Here is a 24341-nt window from a genome sequence, read left to right as displayed (position 1 = left end):
CTGAGAGTCTGTTGCATAAAGATTCTGTGCACACATAAAATTGCTGCTGTAGTGAGACCTAGGATGTGAGGCAAGCTGCAAGTTTAGTTTATCTAGTCATTTATTAGATGTAAAACTATCAAGCTAAAATAAATTCATATGTAAATAAGCTGTTGAACACCCATGTATGCTGAGTGTTTTCATTCTTTGGGGGTTTTAAGATTCAACATTTGGGTATTTAGAATGTGTTACAGAAATATAAACATTTGCTTAAGCCAGTAATTTTCTCCATGTTGAAGGTGTTGTCTTGCAAAAGGAGATGGAAACAATGATCATGAACCAAAACCAGTGCTGAATTTATGAAACTGACAACTCAGTACATGAGGTACTGTTCAGTTCAACTGAACCTAGTGGTTATACATCTATTGGTTTATGTGATCCTAGTCAGACTGAAAATATGTATAAAACACAGTTGTGTGAATGAATTAAAATAGTGACTGGAAAACCAGTAGAAAGGAATTGCTTAACATTTCCCCCTCTGGCCATTGTTCTAACGAATGCCCTCATAACTTTTCTCCCTGTGAGAGCCCCCACCCCGCCAGCCATATGTCATAGGTTTGTTAAGGTCCAGTTCTGAGTAGATGAACAACTGGATTGGGGGGGGGGAGAGAGGAGGAGCTCAAGCACCCTAATCTCTGCTGGTGTGGAGGCTCCCATGGCTACTTTTATAAATTATTATGATAATGAAGACAAAGGACACAGTTATGCAATTGTTATCATGTTTCAGCCTCAGAATAGTATCCCTTTTCTTCAGACATACTGGGGTTTGGCTTGTTTTTTAAAAAAGCAAGGAAGAAAACCCATTTATTGAATCAGTATTGGATTGGACCACCACACAGCTCAGTCAGTCCAACTTCATTGGAAGCTGGATTCCTACCTAAATCCCTGATCTCCAATTATGAATATAGCAATAAGATGTACGTTAGGCAGCAATGTTTGATACCTTTCATCTGGATGTTATGTGTCGGTTCCATAGATCCAAAGGCAAAGAACAGCTGTAAAGTGACATCTTTATTGGTTCACTGTTTACAAGCTGAAGCTTCTGAATGTATGCAGTTGTTTTTGTATGTGTTCAGAGAAAAACAACATTGTCTGAAACCTACAATTCCTTGTGAATCCTGATGCAGAAAATGTGCCAGTGGAGAGCTGAAACATTACACATAAAATTCATGTTACTAAGAAGCTTGCTTATACACAGCAATTACATCATAGATGGGGAATTTCTCTTGGTAGCAATGCAGAAATACCAAATGTCTCATGCTGTTTTAATATGAATTCCACAAAGCACCCAAACCTCTGTACCGCTCAATGAGTATTCTGTACTTCTAGAGTTTATTTTGGTATTTGCCATGGAATACTTAATTTTGTTTGGCTATGAAAGTCTTAATATTTCTTTCTTGAACTGAAACTCTACAAAGTTTTGGCTCCAGCCTTTGTTTCACAATGTAAGTCCTCAGACGGTTTTAAGCAGGATGTCATGGTCTGATGGGGTGTATGTTTTAATAGCTGTTATAGACAATGAGGGCATTTGCACAACATGGCAGCCTATCATGTGGCTGACATCTTGAATATGCAACCTCCACTCAGGGATTGTTGTGTCATACAAACCTGGCGAGCATGCATTGTGCAAGGGTTAAACATGTACTTCTGTATTTATGTGAAGTTAAACACATGGCCTGCTGGAGGAGACTCGTCAACTTAACAGTCTACTAGCATTCAAGAAAGCTATAAAGACTGATCTCTTCTGGCAGACCTATCCAGTGGAATTTTAAGATGTTTTTAGAATGTTTTTTAGGATGTTTTAACAATGTATATGTTTTAATTCAGTTTTGTGTATTTTACCATTTACTGTTCTCCGCCTCAATCAAAATGGAGAGGCGGGTAAGAAACATTTTTTTTATTATTATTATGGCCTGTTCTAGGGTAATGCCAGAGACAATAACTGGGTTTGCACACCATGACAACCCCAGAGCAGGGTTGGATATACAACCTGCCACAGAGGTTAAATAATCCATGGCGAGCTATAGAGTATCATCTGAACCCATATCAGTGTTCACTGCATGTAAGCACAACCATTAGAAATTGTTTTTACAGATATTAAGTTTTCTGTTATTTGAGACATTTGTGGGTAATTGATATAAATTATTTGGAGGTGAATGTACTGATTTTTTAGTCTTTTGCAATACTAAAACAGAATGCTTTAATGGAAGAAAGTATGAAAGTTTGGATTCTTGCCATGAAGGGTTTCCCTCCAAAATTATATATGTAAACAATATAGAGTACTTGAGTCACTGTATCAGGGTGCTTGCACTGCACATAGCTCCAGTGGACTTAGCCCACTATCACAAGTCTTACAGGATGCCCTCATTTTCTCCTGAATCCCATCCCCAGAAGAACAAAGATAACTAGCGTGTTAAAGAAAAAATAGTTCAAAGGAGCATTTATAATAGTCAACCAGTTACTAGGGAACAAGTGGATAACGGTTGTGTTGCAATTTGGTATTAAAATCATTTCACGTCCCCGTCCCCTCCAACTGGAAAAAAAAATGTCAATGTTCTGGGAAAAGTCTGCAAGTTCAAAGTATCTCAGCAGTAACAATACAAACCAATTATGAAAGGTGGTTCCCCCCCCCAATATTATTTCCGCTTTTAGTTGTGCCCAGTGGCAATAACCCCATATTTTATGTAGTAACATGGTTTTGCAGTAGACTGGAGAAAGGTAAAAGGCAGTTAAAACTTATAAATCCCCTCAGCCAATGTGACAATGAGAACTAACAGACACGAATGTGGCATGAGTAGTTTAATGTTTTGCAATATTAATACCAGTAAGAGCCATCTGCAGTGAATATAAGAAAAAGACAACTCATTAAGGAATTAATTGGTTGAATCAGAATATTCCACCAAATTCTGCTTTGCTATCTCTGTTCAATGTATCTGGTGTAGTGAGCCTGGGAAAGTCTCGTTGAAATGAATGGCTGTTGTGTAGCAGCAGTGGGCAGATATTGCTTCCATTTACTTCAATCCAATGTCCTCCCACTATCATTTTAAATTCCTGGCATTATTACTAGAACAAAACCCAGATACTGGAGGAGAAATTATTTCATTTTAATTATACTGGCATTGTCAGACTACACTCTTTAGAAAATGGTTTTAAAGTGCAGAAGCAAGCAAGGGGAAGTTATTTCAGTATTGTCTATTTCTAGGCTGAAATCCTCACACTACTTCCCACTGTGCCATTCTTTTGTTGGTTAATTTAGAAATACATTCTGTACTAGGGTGAAGTTAACATGCAGTTGTCATCTTGCAGCATAACTATTCACCATACCGCTTCTAGGAAAAACAAATAAATTTAAGCCCAAGCCTGCTTGCTTGGACTATACTTCCAACCAAGTCTCTTACTTCATTGTGCTACCTGTTTTGTATCCTTTTGTTGTGCCCACCAAGTTCTTTAAGCAGATGCCTGCTAGGCGAGTAACACCTCATTAATGAGCAGCTATCCACCTTGCATTCAGACTTAAAAGTTGGGCTGCTAAACTAGTCAACGGGCTGGTTCGGGAAATAAGCCCTACTTTCCCTAATTACCCTTGCTAGCATGGCTTGTTTGAACCTGGGAAGTATGGCTTGCTTGGGGTGGGCATCAATCCTCAAATAACCCAACAGGCCAGGTATTTCAAGGTTGCTGCCCTCTCAAACAAGCCATGCTGCCAGCAACATGGCAAGCAGATATTCATGGCATATCATCAATTCTCTAAAGCCATTTTCTCCCAATGTTTTCTAGTCAACTAAAATGGTACGAGTGAGAAAAGAAAGTTGTTTCATACAATGAAAAACGGGAACGGCTACTGAATCCTCACTCACCCATCCAGCCCATCCCTGTCAAATGAAGCACTCTTAAAAGAGCCTCATACTAGGTGGATACAGATTACTATTCTACCATATCTCTTTACCTGATTTATGGTAAAATTCATGGTACCATCTCTCAGGATTGTACAAACCACAAAGTTTCTCTTCGATGAGGACGAGTAAGCACTCCTATGAACTAAGGTATTTTGAACAGCTATAGGCCTATTTTAAATGCCAGGATAAACATGTAGAGGGAGAGCAGCCACTGAGCCTGATAGGACCACAGAAAGCATAGAGTATTAAAAGTCAAACTGCCATGGTGAGCACTTGGAAGATGGATTCAATAAGAGCAAGGCTGTGCATACATGTTGGATAAGGTCACTGTGATCACATTGAAGGAGTGCTGAGTAAATGAGGCAGCAGTTTATTCATGGTTCAAGATTAAATTACTTCATCCGATATGGGAGTCTGCGCTGGCACTTTCAGGCATTGAACTGGGGATTGAAGGATAGTGTTCAACTCTACTATAATACTGTATGTAACTCTCAGGCTTAGTTCTCAAAAGCATTAACTACTCTTAAACAAGTGTGGTTCAAGGGTAAGTGCTTCTTTCTTATACTGGACTTCACCCAAGAAGAAAATACAGTTCTCTAAATCAGCTTCCCTAAAGGTAGGCAGGGCATTAGGTTCTGCCATTAGACTTGCAGTTGCCTCCTGGATCTTCATCAATTCAAAGTAGCTTTTTTACTCTTTTCCTGAAAGAGTCTTTATGACATTAATAAGTGGCAGACGTTTTGTTGTAACTTGACAGGAATGACAGAAGCAAGCCTAGAAATAGACAAGTACAAATTCCTTTTCATACAATTTTAAGCCAGCTGGATTGTAAAACGGGCAAGCTGTTTCAGTTGCAACCCCCACACCCAAAATCACATTAAAAACATTTGCTTCAATAACAGCAGAAGCAGTGGTATATGTACAACAGGCTGCATGGGTGCACCAGGAGTTGCTTGAGTCTCTCTCCCTACCCCCCCTGATTCAGTGGTCCTTTACATTTCCAACCTAGATTTTTTTAAAAAACCAAGGAGAGCTGAAATGCCATGTAGTGGTTCAGGCAGAGCTTCTGTCACAGAAACAACAAAAATGATGGCGTCACAAGCTGTAGATTTTGACCAGAACAAGACTGGGATTAATCTACAGTACAGAAATGCTCAAATTTAGACTCTAGTGAAAATATTCTAGGATTCATCTGTGTATATGGTAGCAGTGTTTATTCTTCCCTCTAAACACAGCAATGGAGATGTAAACTTCTATTCCATGATTTTTTTCTCCCTTTTAAAAAACTTTTCAGTGGCATGAAATTCATCACTTATTTCAGCCTAATCATAGAAGAATCAATACCTATTCTGCATTATAATATGCAATTAAGTTCAGTATTGTTTTAGTCCATCTCTCTCATACACTATTTTAAGTCAAACTTTAATAATATGGAATAGAATATGTTTTGTGATATTCCTAGAATATTAAGAGTGAATGGTTTACAAATATTGACACCATCCCCTCAACATCAAGACAATGTGTGCATGACCCAACCATTCTAACACTTTGCTTCCAAGATGGTGGGTGGTGAAAGATGGAGAAATCAGTTCAATCAGATGTGTAGACAACCTGATTTCTTTCTCCATATAGATCCAGACACAACTAATGACCATAACTAGGGAGAACCACAGAATACCCTTCTGGGAGTTAACAATGAAGAAAGTTGTTGCTCTTGTATTTACTATATCCTACCCAATTAAGTGTGATAATTTTCAGAAGATGGATGTAAGCCTTAAATGTTATTATTTTAATTTTTAGATTACTGGTATCTTCCAGTCAGCCAAAACAGCTCAAACAAAAAGTAGCAAGAATACACAGACCAAATTTTCTAAAGGCTTTAGGATGCATAGGCTTTGCCATCCCACCTCCTTATTTTCCTACTCTTTCTTTTTTATAAAAGAAACTTTTTCTTTGGTTTCTTGTATCTTTTCTGTTATCCTCTCCTTTGTTTCTTCCATTTTTCCAGTTAGCTTTTCTTTTGTTTCTTCCATTTTGCCACTAATCATTTCTCTGGTTTCTTCCATTTTCCCTGACAGTCGCTCTTTTGTTTCTTCCATTCGGTCCTGAATGTATCCCTTCACCGGAGGTGGTGTAGACATGTAGCTATACTTACGAAGATACTTCACAGTCATAGATGTCCCTCCTAAAGTCACTGTGTATCTGGCTGGAGTTGCAATCTGGTCCGTAAAGGGGTGGGGTGGAAGAAAGTATACATGTGTAACCTCAGCAACAACATTCTGTTTAGTTTCAACAGCAAAATAATAAAAAAGACTTGAATAATGCCTTTAGAACTCAAGAAAAAAGGTTTCTGTTTATAAAGTAATGTTCTTGACAGGCCTGTTAATCTGCTTTAGCTGCAGCAGTACTTGTGCCATAAAAACTAAGGATTCATCCTAACTCAGGCAAAACCCCCCACACAACCTCTCAATATCATCCGTCTTTTTTGGAAGACTTTTTTGAAAGGCATGTGCAGGGCTCTGTCAGCTTTCAACAAGCTTCAATAAGTATGACCATAAGTCACTAAAAGAACAAGTGGTAGTATTTGTAGGACACCATGACCATATCAGGATTCCAGCTTGTCCTTAAATGACACTGCATGATGTTTGAGGAAAATACAGTAATTCATACAAAATGTAAACTTATTCAAATAGGCTGCATCCTTATGCCCGGAGGACAATAAACTTACACATAGCTCTGTTGGTAGCATCAAGAGGATATGACACAAGGTTACTAAGTCACAGGGCCACATCCAATTGTATCTGTCCACCAATCAAATGGCATCTATTAGTGGAGCAGATTACCCTTCCTCAAATCTCCTCTGGAGAGTTGGAGGGACTATCTGGAGAAAATTTGGGGGTGTGGAAGGAGAAGTTCACTGTAGCCCATAATGACTTGTCCGAATTACTGTTCTGTCCTTTAAACATCTACTACAGTAGAGTTGTGCAGCATCATTTATGGAACAAAATGGAATCTACCCACTGAAAGTTACTCACTGATGTTGTACTATGGAGATGTGACGCAAATTCAATAGAAAAGTAGCTTCTGAGGAACAAGTGATAACTTTAAAAAAATACTTTTTCAGAGCAAGAAGATAACTTTATCTTTGTAAGGGCTAAATAAGACCTTTATGTGCTTTTGAGTGTCCTTTTTAATGTTGTACCCTGTGTGCTCGCTCACTCTTTCCTCCCACCCAAATCTTTGTTCCCAGTTTTTGATTTCCACATAATGACATATAATCAGAAAATAAGTGGGAGGACATGTACTAATTCCTACTTCAATGAAGGCTGATGGTTCAGCAGTTTGTATCTGTCTATAAATGCTCTCTGCCTCTTGCATCAGAATATCCACTCACTTTACTTAATACTGCAGCACTGGGCAAGAGAGTCAAAGCTGAGAAAGCTTCATAAGAGTCTAGCCAGAAGTACAACATTAAAAAAGCATGTCCAAGAAAATAAAAAGCATTAAGACAGAAAACAGCAAATTGTATTTAAACAAGAAAGCAATGGTTCTGCTTACACATAAGAGTGACAAATCATGGGTTAATGGTGTATGTTACTTTTGCTTTGCATAATCAATTTCTGATCAGACAAATCAGAAGTTGATTCATGATGAGCAAACCTGGAAACTATGGGTTAATCCTCGGTTGAAGAACTCTCAGTTAACAAACAAACTGGGCTGATTTGCACAATTGAACAGACCCCCCATGGCTTATTAATGCTACGATGGACTGTGACATATGCCAGTGGCCATTTTGAATATTTACCACCAATGGCCTATTCTTGGATTATATGAGGATTGTTTAACCCTCACACAACCACCGCTTGCGTGGGTTCACACGGAACAACAAGCCACAGCCGCAAGGGGGGGAATATTCAAATCCCACTGGGCATGCACTACTATTTTGATCCTGTGAACCGGGTCATTGTAGGTTAACTCTGGATTGTTTAACCCATGATTAACCCATAGCATCCAGGTTTGCTTGTCATGAATCAACTGATTGTAGGTTGATTCTGAAAAGTCCTAGTGGCATGTGCTACAGCAAATCCTGAGTTAATTAGCCCACAATTTGCTGCTGTTATGTGCAACCTGGGTCAATGAAACCTGTTCTGTACTCATATGGCAAAACAAAGCTGTTCTCTTTAAAGTACTGATAGAACAGAAATTAAAAGGATAAAAAAAATATTTGTCAAGAAGGTAAACATTAAATTCCAGTTTTGTCCTTCAGTGCTGAAAAAGCTGGCAATTGCTGCATTAAATATATCACCTTTTTAAAGTTGCTTATTAGAAAATAGAGTAAAACCTAAAATCTCAGGTTTGATAGAGCTTAAGAACCTTTGAAAGGATTTTGAAGCCTGGGCCTCCTTTCTGGACTCGATCATATTCATTTCAACAGAAGTAAAGCTTTTAATAGGAAGGTAAGTATAAAACCATCCATTATGGTCTCCCTAGCAATTGAGAACACAAATGATTCTGTTTGAACAGACAAGCGAAATATCTAAAATATATGAATATGACAGTGGGAGAGTAACTACATAAATATTACTATTGATGCCATGTTACCTAGTGCTTTCTCTATACTAAGTACTTCACCTGGCTCACAGTGGTCAATTCCGATGTGCACGTGCTCATCATCACATTCCCTTAGCCACCCCCGCACAAGGAGAGCCCAAAATTGCAAGCAGCTCTATCGATCCATATCAATATACTAATTTTAGCACTTTCATCTCTGTCAGGAGCAAGTCTTTCGTAAAGCTAATGGGTCTTAATTGCCCATTTAAGACCAAGCCATCCCAAAATACTTTACAACAAGGAAGAAAATATTGTTGCTGGGAAAGTTCATTTCCCACCAGCTACTCTGGAGATTCCAGCTATGCTCAGAGGGAATAGTTAGTTCTGGGGAAACAGCCAGATGACATCAGCTTCCCTGCTAATAAAGAAGTGCTGGCACTGTGTTCCTACAAGCCCTGGCTCCACTACACTACTGGTTGCTCATCCTCGGAAGACGCTTGTGGAATCTCCATCAATCATCATCATCATCATTCCCATTGCAGAGATAAGAAACAGAGATAGCATCCAGCACTCAATAGTTCACTGATGATGAAGCAGATGTTTGATAAGTTCACAGGCTCTCCTCTACATAACTGAACTAGTTTTTTTTAAAAATAAAATAAAATATAATAATTCAGGAGAAATCAATATCATTAGCACTGCATTGTGTTTCCATGGTGTGGAGCTAATGGCAGTAACTTCCAAATCTTAGTACTACATAATCTAAATCTAGGAAGAAGAGAAATACTATGCACAGCTTCTCTGCTGGTGCTGTGGATACTGATGGTGAGTGAAGGCTCTCAGATGAAGAAAGAGATAGATAGTTGTGTGTATGCATCCCCACAAGTATTGAAGAAAGGCATCAAAACAGCTTTGCTGTTTTGAGAGGTTTTCTTCCTTTCTAGCAAGGAGACAGAAAACAAGAAAGCACAGCAAAAATATGGAACAATGGTCTGGTGGTCTTAAAGAGATTCTTAGGGCCTTGCTAGACCAATTTGAAAATCTGGGGGGAGAGGAGGGGAGAACTCGCGTTATGACTAACGCGAGATCTCGCCCTTATGCACACTTGAGCCGCGACGAGCTCTGGAGGAGAGCCGTCGCGGCTGCCTTTTTTGTTTTGCTTTAAAGCAGCAGCAGCACAGGAGCCAGGAAAGGTAAGTAGGTTTTTATTTTTAAAAGAATTTCTTCTCCCCCCACCCCGATCTCCTTGACCTCTCCCGCCAGGTCTGCTCTTTCCCCCCGGTCCCCCTCTCCCCCCTGTGATTCCCCCCAGCCCGATGGGCACAGCGCGAGTAAGCCGTGTAGCCAGGAAAAGCCCACAGAACCGGCTAGACCTTCTGCAGCCTGAGGAAATACCGGGCCACAAGTGGATCCGGTTATCCTGGGTCAAGGGAGGGTTTAGCCCGGGCTGACCCCGGGATCCCCTGTGTGTTATCTGGACGCACAGGGGTGAGCCCGGGTATCAGCCCAGGCTAAACCCTTGTCTAGCAATGGCCTTACTTGTGTGCCCTATTTTTAAGAACAGTCTCTTCTCTAGTTTTAGACTGGATTCAGACAACACGATAACCAACTACTTAAACCACCATTGGTTATTTAACCTGCTATGGGCAATTGTGTTGGGTGGGGGGAATTTTTTAACCAATGCTTGATTATTTGGCCAAAATAACCAATGCAAACTAATGCTGTGCAGAGTTGGCCATCTGAACCACCATTGGTTATTGTGTAGGGTGGAGGGCACCGTTGGTTATTTTGTTAGCCTCAGAGTTGCAAGGCAAGAATAGTCAATGCAGTTGCTGCCACTCTAGTCCAGCTGGTAGGATAGATTTTTGGCAGCAATGCCTGATGGGATAGTAGCTGGAGGACTAATGGGGGGAGAAAGGGATGAATAAGTCAACTCAGCATCGACTCATAGTCAACTCAAGGCTGATCCTAATCCACACTATGGTTGATTATCATCATGTTGTGTGGGGAGTAAATAAACAACTGTTGAGTTGATTATTACCCTAACATTAACTATCATTTTGTCTGTTATCTTTAACTTCCCAAGAACAGTATTACTTTTACCTGTCTGCATATGTTCATTCCCCCAACCTCCATGTTCTTTAAATTATATCTCTTTCCCATTGTTCCTCCTCTTTTGCCAACATTCTAGGCTAGGATCTGTTTTCTTATTAACTGCAGTATTATTTATCTATTCTCTGAGTAAGTTTATTTACTCTGTAAATTTTAATGTAAAATTCCAAACTACCAGTCATAACACAGACTACAGGGCTGATTTGTGGCCACTTCATTACCTTGTATTCTCTCAAATTTTCTTATAAAGTTCAGAAATCTATGCAATTACTTACCTTATACATGGCATATGCAGTTAATGCATTTCCACTCTGAGAATGCTTTAGAATATTTACAATGCTTTCTGGCAATCCTATGAATTCAAGGAAAGGAACCACATTTACTCCTCTGTGAAAGAGAGACAGATTAAAATGGGGAAAAAAAGTTAACATCCATATAAACATTTATTTTGGTGTGATTACCAAGCATAAATCCACAATACAATCAATCACGCTTTTCTTGTACTAACAGAGTAAGAATTTAATGATGCGGATGGAAGTGTCAAACTATGTCAATACATTAAGAGCACAATCCAATGCATGTTTAGACAGAAAAAAAGTCCTATAATTCCCAGCATGCCCCAGCCAGCATGATCGTCTGGAGAAATGCTGGGAGTTGTAGCATTTTTTTTCCTGTCTAAACATGAGAAGGATTATGCCCGAAACTATTCTGATGCTTCTGAAGCTGTTTCACTGTTTGCTATCTTTTCTTTACTATGTTAACTCACAACCAAGATGATGGAGGAAAGAAATTAAGATAAAGAAGGTCTATGGCTCAATGGCAAATAATGTGTTTTGAATACAGGAAGTCCTAGGTTTAATCTGTGGTATCTCTAATTACAAGGATCTGATTTTATCCTGGTTGTGCTTTTATATTGTATTTTATATCATGCTTTTGTACTGTTTGTTTTAAACTTTGAATGGTTTTATACTTTGAATGGCTTTCTCCGCTGTGGCACCCCGGCTGTGGAATGAGCTCCCCAGAGAGGTCCGCCTGGTGCCTACACTGTATTCCTTTCATCGCCAGCTGAAGACCTTTTTATTCTCTCAGTATTTTAACAACTAATTTTAACTTACATTTAAATTTTACTGTTTTAATTCTGTATTTTAATCTTATATCAACTTCTGCATGGCTTTATCCCGGTTGTGCTTTTTATACTGTATTTTGTATTTGTGTTTTTAGATTGTTGGTTGTTTCATTATGTTCTTCATGGTTTTAATTTTTGTGAACTGCCCAGAGAGCTTCGGCTGTTGGGTGGTATAAAAATGTAATAATAAATAAATAAATAAAATTAAAATTAAATTTTTTGTGAACTGCCCAGAGAGCTTCAGCTATTGGGCAGTATAAAAATGAAATAGATAAATAAGGATCTCAGGACATCAGCTTCAAACATTGAGGGCTGTTGCCAGGTAAGACAAGACTGAACTAGACAGGCCAACTTGCATAAGACAGCTTCATATGACCAAATAGGCCAGAGGTGAATTCATGTACCTTAGGGAAAATTTAGGTCCTTCCAAGAAAGGCTGCATATTGAATTTATCTCTGGCAATTCATCAAGTTTATCTTTTATATGTATCTGGAAAAAATCCATCACTTTTGACTGGCAGATTTTTGTTTTTCAAGAAAAAAAAATCCAGGCACATTTTTGTTTGGGAAATGTAGTTCTTTGCCCATAAATGAAGTAGAGCTAGGATAAGGTACATCTTTCAGCCTGAGAGCCAAATTAAATTTCATAGCTCTTGTAGGACTCATTCTCTTGGAGAGTAGGGTCAAAATACAAAACATATACCCCACCCCCATATTGCAGATTAAAGCTCTTGCTGCCATAAGTAATCCTTATGAAGGCATTTCCTTCTTTTAGAATGGGGAAAACCTGCACAAAACCTAGGAAACCACCAAACAGTTGGTGGTTCAAGGAAAGGGAGTGGGGCCAGGGGGAAGTGTTAGGATCATTTGGGAAATCCCAGAGGGCTGAATTGAGACTTCGGGGAGGCCAGATTTGGCCCATGGGCCTGAGGTTCCCCACCCCTGAAGTAAAGGGGTGAGCTTCGACCCTGCTTTACCATAGCCATAAACTGTTATGATAAAAACACACTGTGGTGTACCTTGACAAGTGATGAATGATTGAATAAACAATTAGTTGTGTCACTTACTGACTCTTGCAAGAGTTTAATGTTTGTCAGATTTAAGTGAAATATTATTTTTGATTATGTGTTACATAACAGAAGACATGGGACAATGATAATTTGTGGCTGGAAGTATGAGCCTTTGACATCAGAAGGTATTATAACTTAAGTGTTTGTTTTAGTTACTCTAACCAGCTGGCATTAAGTGCCCTTTCTAAGAGCTATGGATTCAAATGTCATTCTAAATTTATCCCTTCCGAGTAATAAAGGTCCCAAGGTAATTAATATTTAGCTTTAGTTAGATCTAAATAAATGTCCATCTCCAGGTATTTCAAACTGAGTAAAGGTTAACTAGTTTTTCTTAGATACCATACTCATTAACTCTCATTATGCCACTGACATACTGAACTAGAAATAAGTTTGTTAGATCAATGTTCTGACTTCCATGCTAGATAATGATTCTTGATCATGCAACTTGATGCATATGCAAATTATTCTAAATAACTAAATTGGGAAGTGAAACCCCTAAGATTTAGCACCACCATTTACATTCTCATACAAGATTAAAATTTTAAACATAAAACTATTTAGTATATTGCTTTGAGAAAGTTCTTTGTGATAGTATCATTTATATGTATACTCAGAAATAACCCTTCTTGACTTCTATTGGGCTTCCTCCTTCGTAGATAGGTATAGGACTGCAGATAATGGAATTAACGCTGCACAGAACCTTTAAAAACACATTTAGGGTGCAATCCTATGCATGCTTAGACAAAAAAGTCCTACAACTACCAGCATCTTCCAGCATTGCTGGCTGGGGAATGCTAGGAGTTGTAGAACTTTTTTTCTGTATAAACATGCGTACAATTACGCCCTTAGTGATTCTAAAACATTACCTGAAGCAGAACACAGATTGTGAAGATGTACAGAGAGAGCTAGAAACAGAAAAGTTTCATTTTAAATCTAGTTCTTATTATAAAGCATTTGCTTTACTTTTCAGTAGCAGAGAGATTAGGCAAGAGAACACAGGTTCCATTTCTATATGTTCCTAAGGTTGAAATCTTTGGATTAAAATGGAAACATTCACAAGGAACTCTCAAATTGTGCAACATGAACACTGAGCAAAATTAAGTAGACAGCCATATATAATCTAGCACTGAAATAGAAATTAAAATAGAGAAAGTACTATAAATGGAAATGCTCTTACAAACAATTGCATTGCATAACCAGATTGAAACTGAAATTTCCTTTCTTATGTCAATATTTTTTGCATTCAACCACTTAGAGATCTCTCTGATTTATGGAAAAACTTGAATGTATACTGGTCAGTTTTTCATACTTTGAAACTTATCAACTGTCTTATTTTCATTGCCTTATCACTTGGAAAAATCGTTTATTTCAACAGGAAAAAATAGTAGTACTTCTTTAAGACCACAGAGGCCTTAATAAGTACCCTGCGCTAATTCAACTTGTTCAGGTAAAATGTATCGCCTTCAGTGAGAATGTTAGTTAACCCACAGTTAGCAGTTTCATTGTTCTGAGGTGAAGACCTCTGAAGGGCCGTGTCCTCTCCTCACATCTTTATTTCCTCTAGCAGTGCCTGACAATAACATCTAATCCAAATATTAAAAGGGTGCAGTTAGAAGATGAAGTGGTATTTTCATAATAAAAACTATAACATGCATAAACAGCTGTAGGCTGCTTGAGAAGAACAGCAAGAGAAGCATCTCACAACTTCACATGAACAGATGATGTGGACTTTGAGAAGAGGACATAATCTTGGCATCTCAAACTGAGATTGCATCAAGTGGACTTTTCCCATAATCCCATCATTATGAAAGGAAGACACTGTTCAGCTGACACGCTAAGACACAGTGGTTAAGCATTTTGAGCTCAACATTATGGCTTAGTGTGTCATGTGAACCATTTCTAACCATGGTATCTACATAACCATGGTTTAAACATGCTCACTAGCAATTTGCTATAAAAGAGTTAATGGACTAACCATGGCTTAGCGTGTCATTTGGACACGGTCAAAGAATAAAAGTTGTACATTTTCAGTACAGGGAATACTGATACAAGAACACAGATGCACACATGGAGGGAATTCTTGATTGCTACTTGGAATACTTTTATGACTTGGGATTATAGTAAGTGATACCTGTAATGGAAATTTGCATCTCTTAATATGTAGCAAGAAACATACTGCAGAAATGTTCTTGTTAAGGTTTGATTGTAACTTATAATACAATGTCTGTGAATTCACCACTTACTTTAAAGCTGCATAGTAAAAGACTCCAAACCATATGCTGGAAGTCAAAAGATGCACTGGAATCAGAACCTTGCCATACTGTTTAAAAGTTTTCTTGAATCTCTGCACGAGACTAATTGATTTGTCTTGTAAGGGATCAAGCTCTAGAGGATTTTGTTCTTGATGGGCTTTCTGGTCTGTGTTACCCACTGGTGTGATAGGAATCTCTTTCTTTGGTCTTTTATTGTGAGGGTCTTCTGGTTGGGATGATGCCTTGCCCAAGAACTCCCGTTCCTTGGAAACACTAACAGCAGCAGATGCATGTAGACACTGATGTTGGAAGCTCAGAGCCAGAGAACCCATTTTCTGTCTAGTATTAAGCAAGGAGGGTTGTCCTTTTAAGTATGGAAAGATACAGGTACGATCCAGTATCATGCATGTCCTGTATGCCAGCTGAAATGGTCTCTGCATTCTGATTGATGGCAATAGCATATTGAAGATACTCATGTACACAGCCCCTAAAAAATGTTAACAAGTAAACTATTCAGATTAAGTAAAATATTGTTCCAGATACCATGATTGCAAGATAATAGTAAACACACTTTAAAAACAAAGCTTCTTAAAGCCACTTTTTCCAAAGTTGGAAACATATTAGCAATAAGAATTCTTTCCTAATTAGGAAACAGCAATACTATAATGAAATACAGAAAAACATGAAAACTTCTCTTCTGAACACAGGCAATAATATGTAGTATTAGTACTCCATACATACTTCAAATATTCATGCTTAGGAAAGTATAAATAGTCAAGTCTAATAAATTCATACTCAGACGTGTAGAAACGCACAGACATATAAGAAGTTGGGGTCACCTGGTGAGCTCTAAAGTTTTTATTATTCTAGCATGTTGGTACAATCTGTAATTAAAAAGGGGGATTAATATTAGTACAAATTCCCAATGCGTAGTGTTCTGCAAATCTTAAGTTTGGTTTATTAGCCAAATCTATTATTTATGGTCACAATGAACCTGCCCTGTCATGAGACATAGGCAGAGAACTTAGGGAACAGGTGTTTGTTCTTCTAATGGGCTTTTATCTACAAAAACCAAATAGAAGAGAGAAAAAAGGAAAGAAAAATGAGATGTTTTTTCCCTCCTACAAATTTGGCTTTAGCAGAAATCACCAGCCATGCCTTGCTGTTGCAGAAAACAAATGGGCAGAGAAAGGAACTACTTCTTTGTTCCTCTGTTTCTTCCTCTTCCTCTGAGTTTTTGCAAGAAACTTCAGCAAGGAATGGTTGGTGCCACCTGTAAAGCTTAACTTATGAGATAGAAGCCACTTCTTGTTTTCTCTCCATTCTAAGAGCTGGGCTTTAGGAGACATTGCCACCAGCACCTCACTGCTGCTTCCTGCTAAAACTGAACAGGAAGGGGGGGGGCACTTCTCCTTTCTGCCACAGAGAAGGCGAGATGTTTTTTCTCCCTATTAGATTTTTTTTTTTTTTTGGCAGGAAGCTGGTACTTTTTGAAAAAAGCCAAACTTGCAGAAGACAAGCACTTTATCTCTCCAGATGAAAGGAGAGGTACTAAGCATGGCTATGGGTGGAAGCACAGGGGTGCTTGCTGCTGGTGAGGAGGCAAGTAGGTTTATGGAACCCTGCCGAAGATTCAAGGAAATACAGTTAGTAATTAGACTGTCTCACTTCATTAGTAGACAACAGGTGAACAGAGACTTTTTATTTTGGCACCTTAATTCCTTATACATTTTAGAAAACAATTGGGTCCTTCTCATCTTGATAAGAGCAGGGTGAATAAATCAATTCTGTTGTTTTTGTGAACCGCCCAGAGAGCTTTGGCTATTGGGCGGTATAAAAATGTAATAAATAAATAAAAGTCTGTGTAGGGGTTATTAAAGCAGTGCATTGCTTTAAAAGGATACTTGGATCCAAATCTCCAAGTGGAGAAGAGTAGGGAGAGGGGCAGGTCTCCGAGAATACAAAACTGAAAAGTAACTTTGTAGGGGGTGATTGGCCAACCTCATCCACTCACCTGGGCTCTAACCTCTCTCCCCCATCCCCATCTTTCACAGGAATACAGGGAGAAGGGCTAGGTTTTAATAGCACTGCATGCTGCTCCTTCAAGCTTTGCCTTCTGGCTCAGAAGTTTCAGAGCAATGAGCTGCAGTGGCAGCCTTGCTTGGCTTTGCCCGTGCTTTCATGTTAAGAATAGAATGACTAAAGAGAACCAGGGAGGAACAATGGATGCTTCTGATTGCATGCCAGCAATTTTAACTAATCCCAAACACCTGTTTAATTTGCAAGCATAGCCTAAAGCCAATCCCAACCACCAATCATTCCAGGTCTGGATTGCAGATTTGATTTCTTGTACATGTAAGTAACTAGCAACACCTTTAATTTTTGGGATCGTAATCACCATTCTTTCTGATGTTCATTACCTATATACACTCATACATACATATGGTACATATGCACCACTATGAAACAGATTTCAAAATTATTTCCCCCAACTACAGCTTCTTGGACTTCATGAAGCATTCTGGGAGGTCCAATTTTCATGAGTGATTTGTATATGCATACATGCATGTGGTGTTAAAGAAACCCAAATTAATTACGTATTTTTGGCTTAAGACTTGTTCTGTAGTAGTTGAATGATTTTGAGGAAGTTACGGGGTTAAGGATAAACTGGGCAAAATCGGATTTGATGTTATTCAACTATACTAAAAAGGAAGAAAGGGAGTGGGAAGGGAAGGCTTCAGTTTTGAAAAGCAAAGAGAAAATTAAATATTTGGGTGTTAAGATTACAAAAAATTTAGAAGATTTGGGAAGTGAGAATTTAAATGGATTGAAAAAAGAATTGGAGGAAGAGTTAAAGAGGTATAAGAAACTGAATCTTTCCTGGTTTGGAAGAATAGCTTTAATAAAGATGAAAATTTTACCTAAGATTAATTTTTTCTTTAGAATGTTACCGATAAGAATTTCAGTGATAGAATTAAAAAGATGGCAGAATCTTATAAATAATTACTGCAATGAAGGGAAGAGATCAAGGATTAATAAAAGTAAATGGTATTTAAGCCAAAAGAGAGGCGGACTGGGTCTCCCAAACCTTGAGTACTACTATCTAGCTAATAGGTTAAGACATGTTGTTGAAGCAATTATAGGGGTAGGGGATTTGAAATGGATGGAGGAAAATACGCTAGGGAATATTGAGTTGAAATTGCAAAATGTGTTTTTTAAGCAAAAAGGGAAGGGTAAATGGCTTAATGATTTGGATAACCAATTTCTGAAGTTCCATTGGGAACTTTGGGATAATTATAAAAAGGAATTGTTTTCAAGTAATTCCCCCTTAACACCGGTGATAATGTTAAAGAAATTTCCTGAAAATTTAAAGATGAGGTTAAGCAAAGTTTTAAAAGAAAGAAATAAAATGAAATTAGGAGAGTGGTTAAGGGGGATGAATACAAGAGAGAGGTTGGAAGAAGTTTTGAGAGATTTGGAATTAACGTGGTTAAATTATTTTCAATTAGAACAATGGACTAAAAATTGGATAAGAGAAAATGGAGAATGTAAAGAGAGGACGAAATTTGAGGAATTAATTGAACAAAAAGAAATAGATAAGGGACAAAACATAGGGATAAAGGGGTTAGTGAGTCAAATATATAATATATTAATTGAGAAAGGAGGGCTGGATAGTGCTGGGAAAATGGTTTGGGAGACTGATCTGAAGATACAAATAGGACAACAGAGGTGGGATGGACTATGGAGACAGAGAGTGTTGAGAAATATGTCAGTAAGAATAAAGGAGAATTATTATAAACTTGTATGGAGGTGGTACTTAACTCCGGTTAGATTAAATAAGATTAATAAACAGCTTTCAGCAGATTGTTGGAGGGGTTGTGGAGAAAAGGGAACGTATTTACATATGTGGTGGGATTGTATACATGTGCAAAAGTTATGGAAGATGGTGTTTTATGAGATTGAACAGATTGTGGGATTTAAAGTAGAAGTTACACCAAGGATTGCATTACTCTCACTGCATGATGATCCTAAATGTAATAAAGAAATGAAAGAATTGATAACGAACCTACTGACAGCTGCGAGGTTGATAGTAACTAGGAATTGGAAAATTACAGGAGATTATTGTATTGAAGAATGGTATAAAGAAGTGTGGGACATTGCTATAAATGATAAATTGACATGTAATATAAAAATGCAAAGAGGCATAGTAAAAACGAATGATTTTGAGAGTATATGGAAAAAGTTCCTGGAGTTTGTATTTTTTAAAGGAAGGGGGGTTCCACCAACAGATGAAACTATGAGTTTTTGGAAACAAGAATGAGATCCCGAGGTGGGGGGAGCACTGTTATGTTTATTATATTATGCTTAATAGGTTAATATTGAATATATGATAGTAAGGTATGATAATATCTTGTATTAAGTGATTTTGATTTGTGTTTGTTGTTTTAATAATAAAATAAAATTAAAAAAAAAAAAAAAAAAAAAAAAAAAAGAAAAAAAAAAAAAAAGACTTGTTCTGTAGTACTGTTCCCTCTTACCTCCTTATGATTAGTGTTCTGCAAATTTTAAGTTTGGAGACCTAGACAGACCCATTTGAAGTTATGCTCTGCCCTCTATTGTATATTCCTAACATTACAACTAGTGTAGTGCATTTATCCTAATTAACCAGTAAGGGTACATTAAAACTGTGCTGTTAGTACCTCTACCCTACTATTCCACTTGTTCCAGCCTGTTTGGAACCTAAGTAAGTAGAGACAAATGGAAGTGCCAATGACAGCAGCTTTTAGTTTTGCAGGTACTTTATTACCTGTCCTAAAAAATTTGTTCAAGTTAAATATAAATCTTTTAAAAATAAATAAGGTATCAGATTGTAGTGTGCGTGTGTGTGTGCACGCATGTACATACAGAGAACCACCACTAGGTTAAATCAAAACTGAGTTTTTAGGTTTTCCTCTCAAGTAACTCACAGGAAAGGACAATATTTTTTTCTATAAACTGGAAGGCTGCTGGGTGGGTGGGTGTTGACACGATGTGATTTTTGCCCAGTGTTCTGAAAATTGGACTGAATTTGTTCTGCAGACTTATGAATTTTGAATCATACTACACTCACAACATTTAGAAAATTGTGGTATGTTCACAAACCCTAAAAAACTGTGATTAAAATCTTATACTACTATTGAAGTAAAGCAATCAATTACACCATAGGATAACATTTTAATGTATATCTTCTCCTCTTGCTCTTATAAAGCTTATGTTATAACCAAGGCTATTCATAGAATGTCAATACAAGGAATCATAAACAACTTTGTGAGGCAGGTGAGTTGAGAGTCGGAGACTGGCCCAAAGTCACCCAGTGAGCTTCATGTCTGAATGAGGCCAAAAACTCGGATCTCTCAGCTCTGTTTCCAACACCCTAACCATTACACCATACTGTTTCGAGTTGGAAACTGAGTATACAGAATGTTCCATAAGCTTGTGGAAACTACAGTAAGACATGTTTAACTATGAGGGAAAGCACTACAAGTGACACACATGTGTGGTCAGTTGGCAGAGAGAGTAGATTGTAAGCCTATGCGGCAGGGTCTTGCTATTTACTGTTTTACTCTGTACAGCACCATGTACATTGATGGTGCTATATAAATAAATAAATAATAATAATAATAATTTTTAACTCTTGAACAATAACATGTCATTGGCAACATGTGATGGTATGATTTCACTCAATGACAACGGCATAGCAACACTTTGGCAGTTGTATGCAAAGAGATCAATATTAGTTTTTAGGGAAAGGTATTGCTTACCTATTTACAACACTCCTGGAACTGAAAGCTTGTCACAAAGACAGTGTGATTAAAGATTTATTATGCTGCTGGACCGTGCTCATGATCAAGTCGTCGTATTTCTGCTGTACCAGGGAAGGTCATAAACACCCTAGACCAGACCATTCTTTCAATCTAAAGATTCTTTGGATTCCAGATAGAGCAAAACCTACATAAAAGTTAGAAAACAAAATTTGCAAGCAAACATCAATAAAGCAACAAATTATTGAGCTAAGCATTATGATGATAGTGAAGTGGCCTAGCTTGCATTAAGAGATCTAATTAGGTAAAGTATTTCCCACTTAGGTCTTTCCCATAGCTAGACCTAAGGTTTATCCCAGGATTGTCCTGGAGTCAAACCTGTTCATATAAGTGCCACACAGGGCATCCAGCGCTCAGGCAGGGATGAACCCGGGATGATCCTGGGATAAACCTTAGGTCTAGCTACAGCCTTGGTTGCAGATAATTGGCATAGAACAGCACCAGCTAACCATTAAGAATGTGATGGAGATGGGGTGGTGGTTATCTCACAAGACAATTTGCTTTACTGAAGACATCCAACACCTAAATGGTATATAATGTATTCATAGTGTTGAGGGCCAGGATTCATAACATTTCTAGCATGGTCTAAACAGTCTACAAACCTTGAAGACAGTATTCTTCCTTAATATCATCTGAAAATACTTTCTTAATTGTGCCATGTGCATGCCAGGTCCAAATTACAGGTCATGTAATTTGTGATGTTACGCATCTGCCCATACTGAGTTTATGCTTATAGCTGTGTATTCTTGTTATATCTCTATGATTTGGTAAGTATCTCTAGGGTGAGAATGGTGGATTTTCAGGTGTGAGTTGATTGGCTGAAAGAGTGAGGAGGGGGTGAAGTGTATGTGTGCTATATAAACTGGGTGCTGTGCCTGTGGGAGGCAGGGATGAGATAAGATAGGGATTTGTTGTGAGAGTGTTTAGATCAGTTAGGACTGAGGACTGTGAGAGAAAGTCTGTGTGTAGTAATTGAGAGAGTGATTTTTGAGTATTGTATATGGAACAACATATATTGATATGAGCCATTGATAGACCTGTTTATTATTTAACAATTAATTAATGTAATTAATAAAGCTTCTTAAATCCTACACCTTCTGCTCTTGGCTACATGTGGTAATAAAGTGAACAGTACAAGGTTATAAAGTAAAGTATGTGTGTCCTTGCAGATAGAGGACTGAGTAAAGGGCTGGGCCTGAGCTTTAAAAGTTCCTGGTGGCAACAAAATCTAGAGTGTGTAAGAGAAGGTAGTTCCTGCTTAGACTGACATCCTAACAAAATTCTACTGGGATAAAGGCAGGAATACCACACTGCTCTCCATGTCTGCTCTACTAAATGTGGAAAGCTGTTATAAGACTTCCTTATCTGAACTTTTAATGGCCAGGTTGATGACACGGGGTAAATTTCAATCAGTTTTAAAATACGTTTATATTATTATTATTATTATTATTATTATTATTATTATTATTATTACTTTAAACTTTGTGTTTTATTCTCTTAATTTTGTTCTGATGCATTTTATAGTGTAGTGATTCCTAAAACTGTGTGGCAGGATAGACACCTCACAGCCAGTAAGTCAATTATCATAACACATGTATGCTTGTCATTTTAAAGAACCAAGCCAAGTTGTATAACTCTTCTTTCTTTCTTTCTTTCTTTCTTTTGCCAACAAGGTTCAGGGCCACCCTCCATACAGCTACACCCCATCACCCACAGACACCAGATCAGCTCCCTCCTGCTCCTTCAGGAACCACCACTTCAAGGTGCTCCTGGTGGGTTGAGGGGGAAGTTCCTGGAGATGGTTCTATGTCCTGTTGCCTTTCCCTTAGAAACCACCATTTCAAGGTGCACAAGGCACATAAAGATGGTGTCTCCAAATGGAGCTAGCTGCTCTTGTCCTTTTCTGAGGGGCAGGGGGCTTTGAGAAGGAGGTGGGGGCTTAGTGAAGGCTTCTGCAGGCTGGCTGGAGAGACCTCGTGGGCTGAAGGTTCCCCACTCCCTTTAATATCTTCTTGTGTTCAGCAGGTAGAAAAACAAGCCTAACCAAGGATCATTTTTGACTGTCAGTGGCAAGGCAATCTCTGCAGCTGTTTAGCTCTTCTGCAGTTTATATTTCAAGTTTTACACAGTCAAGGTCAGTCGTCTGGTGACATCAGTTGGCAGAGCAAGAAGCTGACAAATATAGATGGTTAATATGGCATTTCTTTTTTCCAGTCCACACTAACAAGAACAATTACCTCAAGCATCTGGAAATAATTCGCTACAAGTAAACATTCATTCGTGAAACGCCCAGAACAGCAGCTAAGATAATATTAAGTGTCAGATGAAATGGATAACCAATAACATACGAAGTGCTGCAATGAGAGGTTTATTTCTAAAGGGAAATAAACGGAATGCCATGAGTCTGAGTCTATGCACCTTTATTTGCGAGTATATCATTCGCCGGTGCTTATTCCCTAGAAAGTGTGCAGAACCCTAACCCCCACCCTTTGTATGTCACTTCGTGGTTTTTGCTTAACTTCTGGTCAGAAAAAGAGTTCTGATGCAAATCAAAAGTTTGCTCATTTCTTGGAGTCTGTTTTGTTTTTTCCTTAGTGCCAATAACTTATGTGCATCAAGCATGTCTGAAGAGGCAGAGTGGAAATACTGCGCTCCCTATTACGTAAGCCACCACAGAGGAAAAACTCTTGTCCAAGCCACGCCTGATCCTTGGAACAGGGACTTACACAAACTAACCTCGGGGAGAGGGAGATAGAGCACAAGGGCTCTAAAAAGGGAGCAATTTCCAGAGTCCTCAATTCCTGAGAGAATGTACTTCGGGAACACGTGTCAAGGCAAGCCTTTCACACGTGACGTGTGTGGCAAGGGGACTCCTGCTTGAGATGAACCAAAGGTTTCTTTTCTACAGCTCCTGCAATCTTAGGGGCGATGATTATTGCGACCCTTCCGTGGAGCAAAGCCCCCAACTTTTTTTTAAAAAGTAATTTAAATGTCAAGTCTGTTACGGGCTACCTGTCTGAAGCGCTCTCATTGCACCCAGTGGGTGAGGCGACACTGGGCGCAGCCGGCTGAGCAGCATCACCTCCCCTGGGCTTTCCCGCACAGAGACGCTTCAGGGCTTTTGGGAAGGACGCTCAGCTCCCCACTCCACAATGGACACTGGGCCGAGGCACGGGAAGTGTTAAAGCGCGGTAAACAAGGGAGGAGAAGCAATCCTCTCCTCTGTATGGTAGCAATAACAACAACAACAACTCTACCTTTGGAAGAAAGCAGCATTCCTCTCAGGCGCAGGTCAGCAACGGGGCGCTCTAGGCCCACCTCTCGCCTTCCCTCCACTCACCCTCACACGAGCCGCGTGCCATTTGCTGTCCCAGCCTCTCCGCCCACCTGAGCAGAAGCCTAGGCCGTGCGCATGCTCGCCCAAGGTTCCTCTGG

General features: G+C 38.7%; 1 protein-coding gene across 1 annotated transcript; it reads right to left on the bottom strand.

The window, feature by feature from the left end:
• Positions 1-2823: 2823 nt before the first annotated feature.
• Positions 2824-24282, bottom strand: FAM210A (family with sequence similarity 210 member A). The gene is made up of 5 exons (XM_063130517.1): positions 24164-24282; positions 20847-21033; positions 15037-15532; positions 10874-10985; positions 2824-6154 (listed from the first exon to the last, which is right to left on the bottom strand). Exons 3-5 carry the CDS (start codon positions 15519-15521, stop codon positions 5855-5857), a joined length of 897 nt encoding a protein of 298 aa, XP_062986587.1. The 5' UTR covers positions 15522-15532; positions 20847-21033; positions 24164-24282; the 3' UTR covers positions 2824-5854.
• Positions 24283-24341: the final 59 nt, after the last annotated feature.

This window comes from Elgaria multicarinata, chromosome 7, assembly GCF_023053635.1.
Source record: "Elgaria multicarinata webbii isolate HBS135686 ecotype San Diego chromosome 7, rElgMul1.1.pri, whole genome shotgun sequence".
Taxonomy (NCBI): domain Eukaryota; kingdom Metazoa; phylum Chordata; class Lepidosauria; order Squamata; family Anguidae; genus Elgaria; species Elgaria multicarinata.
The sequence above is the reverse complement of the archived record's forward strand: the minus strand, read 5'-3'. Positions and strand labels throughout refer to the sequence as shown.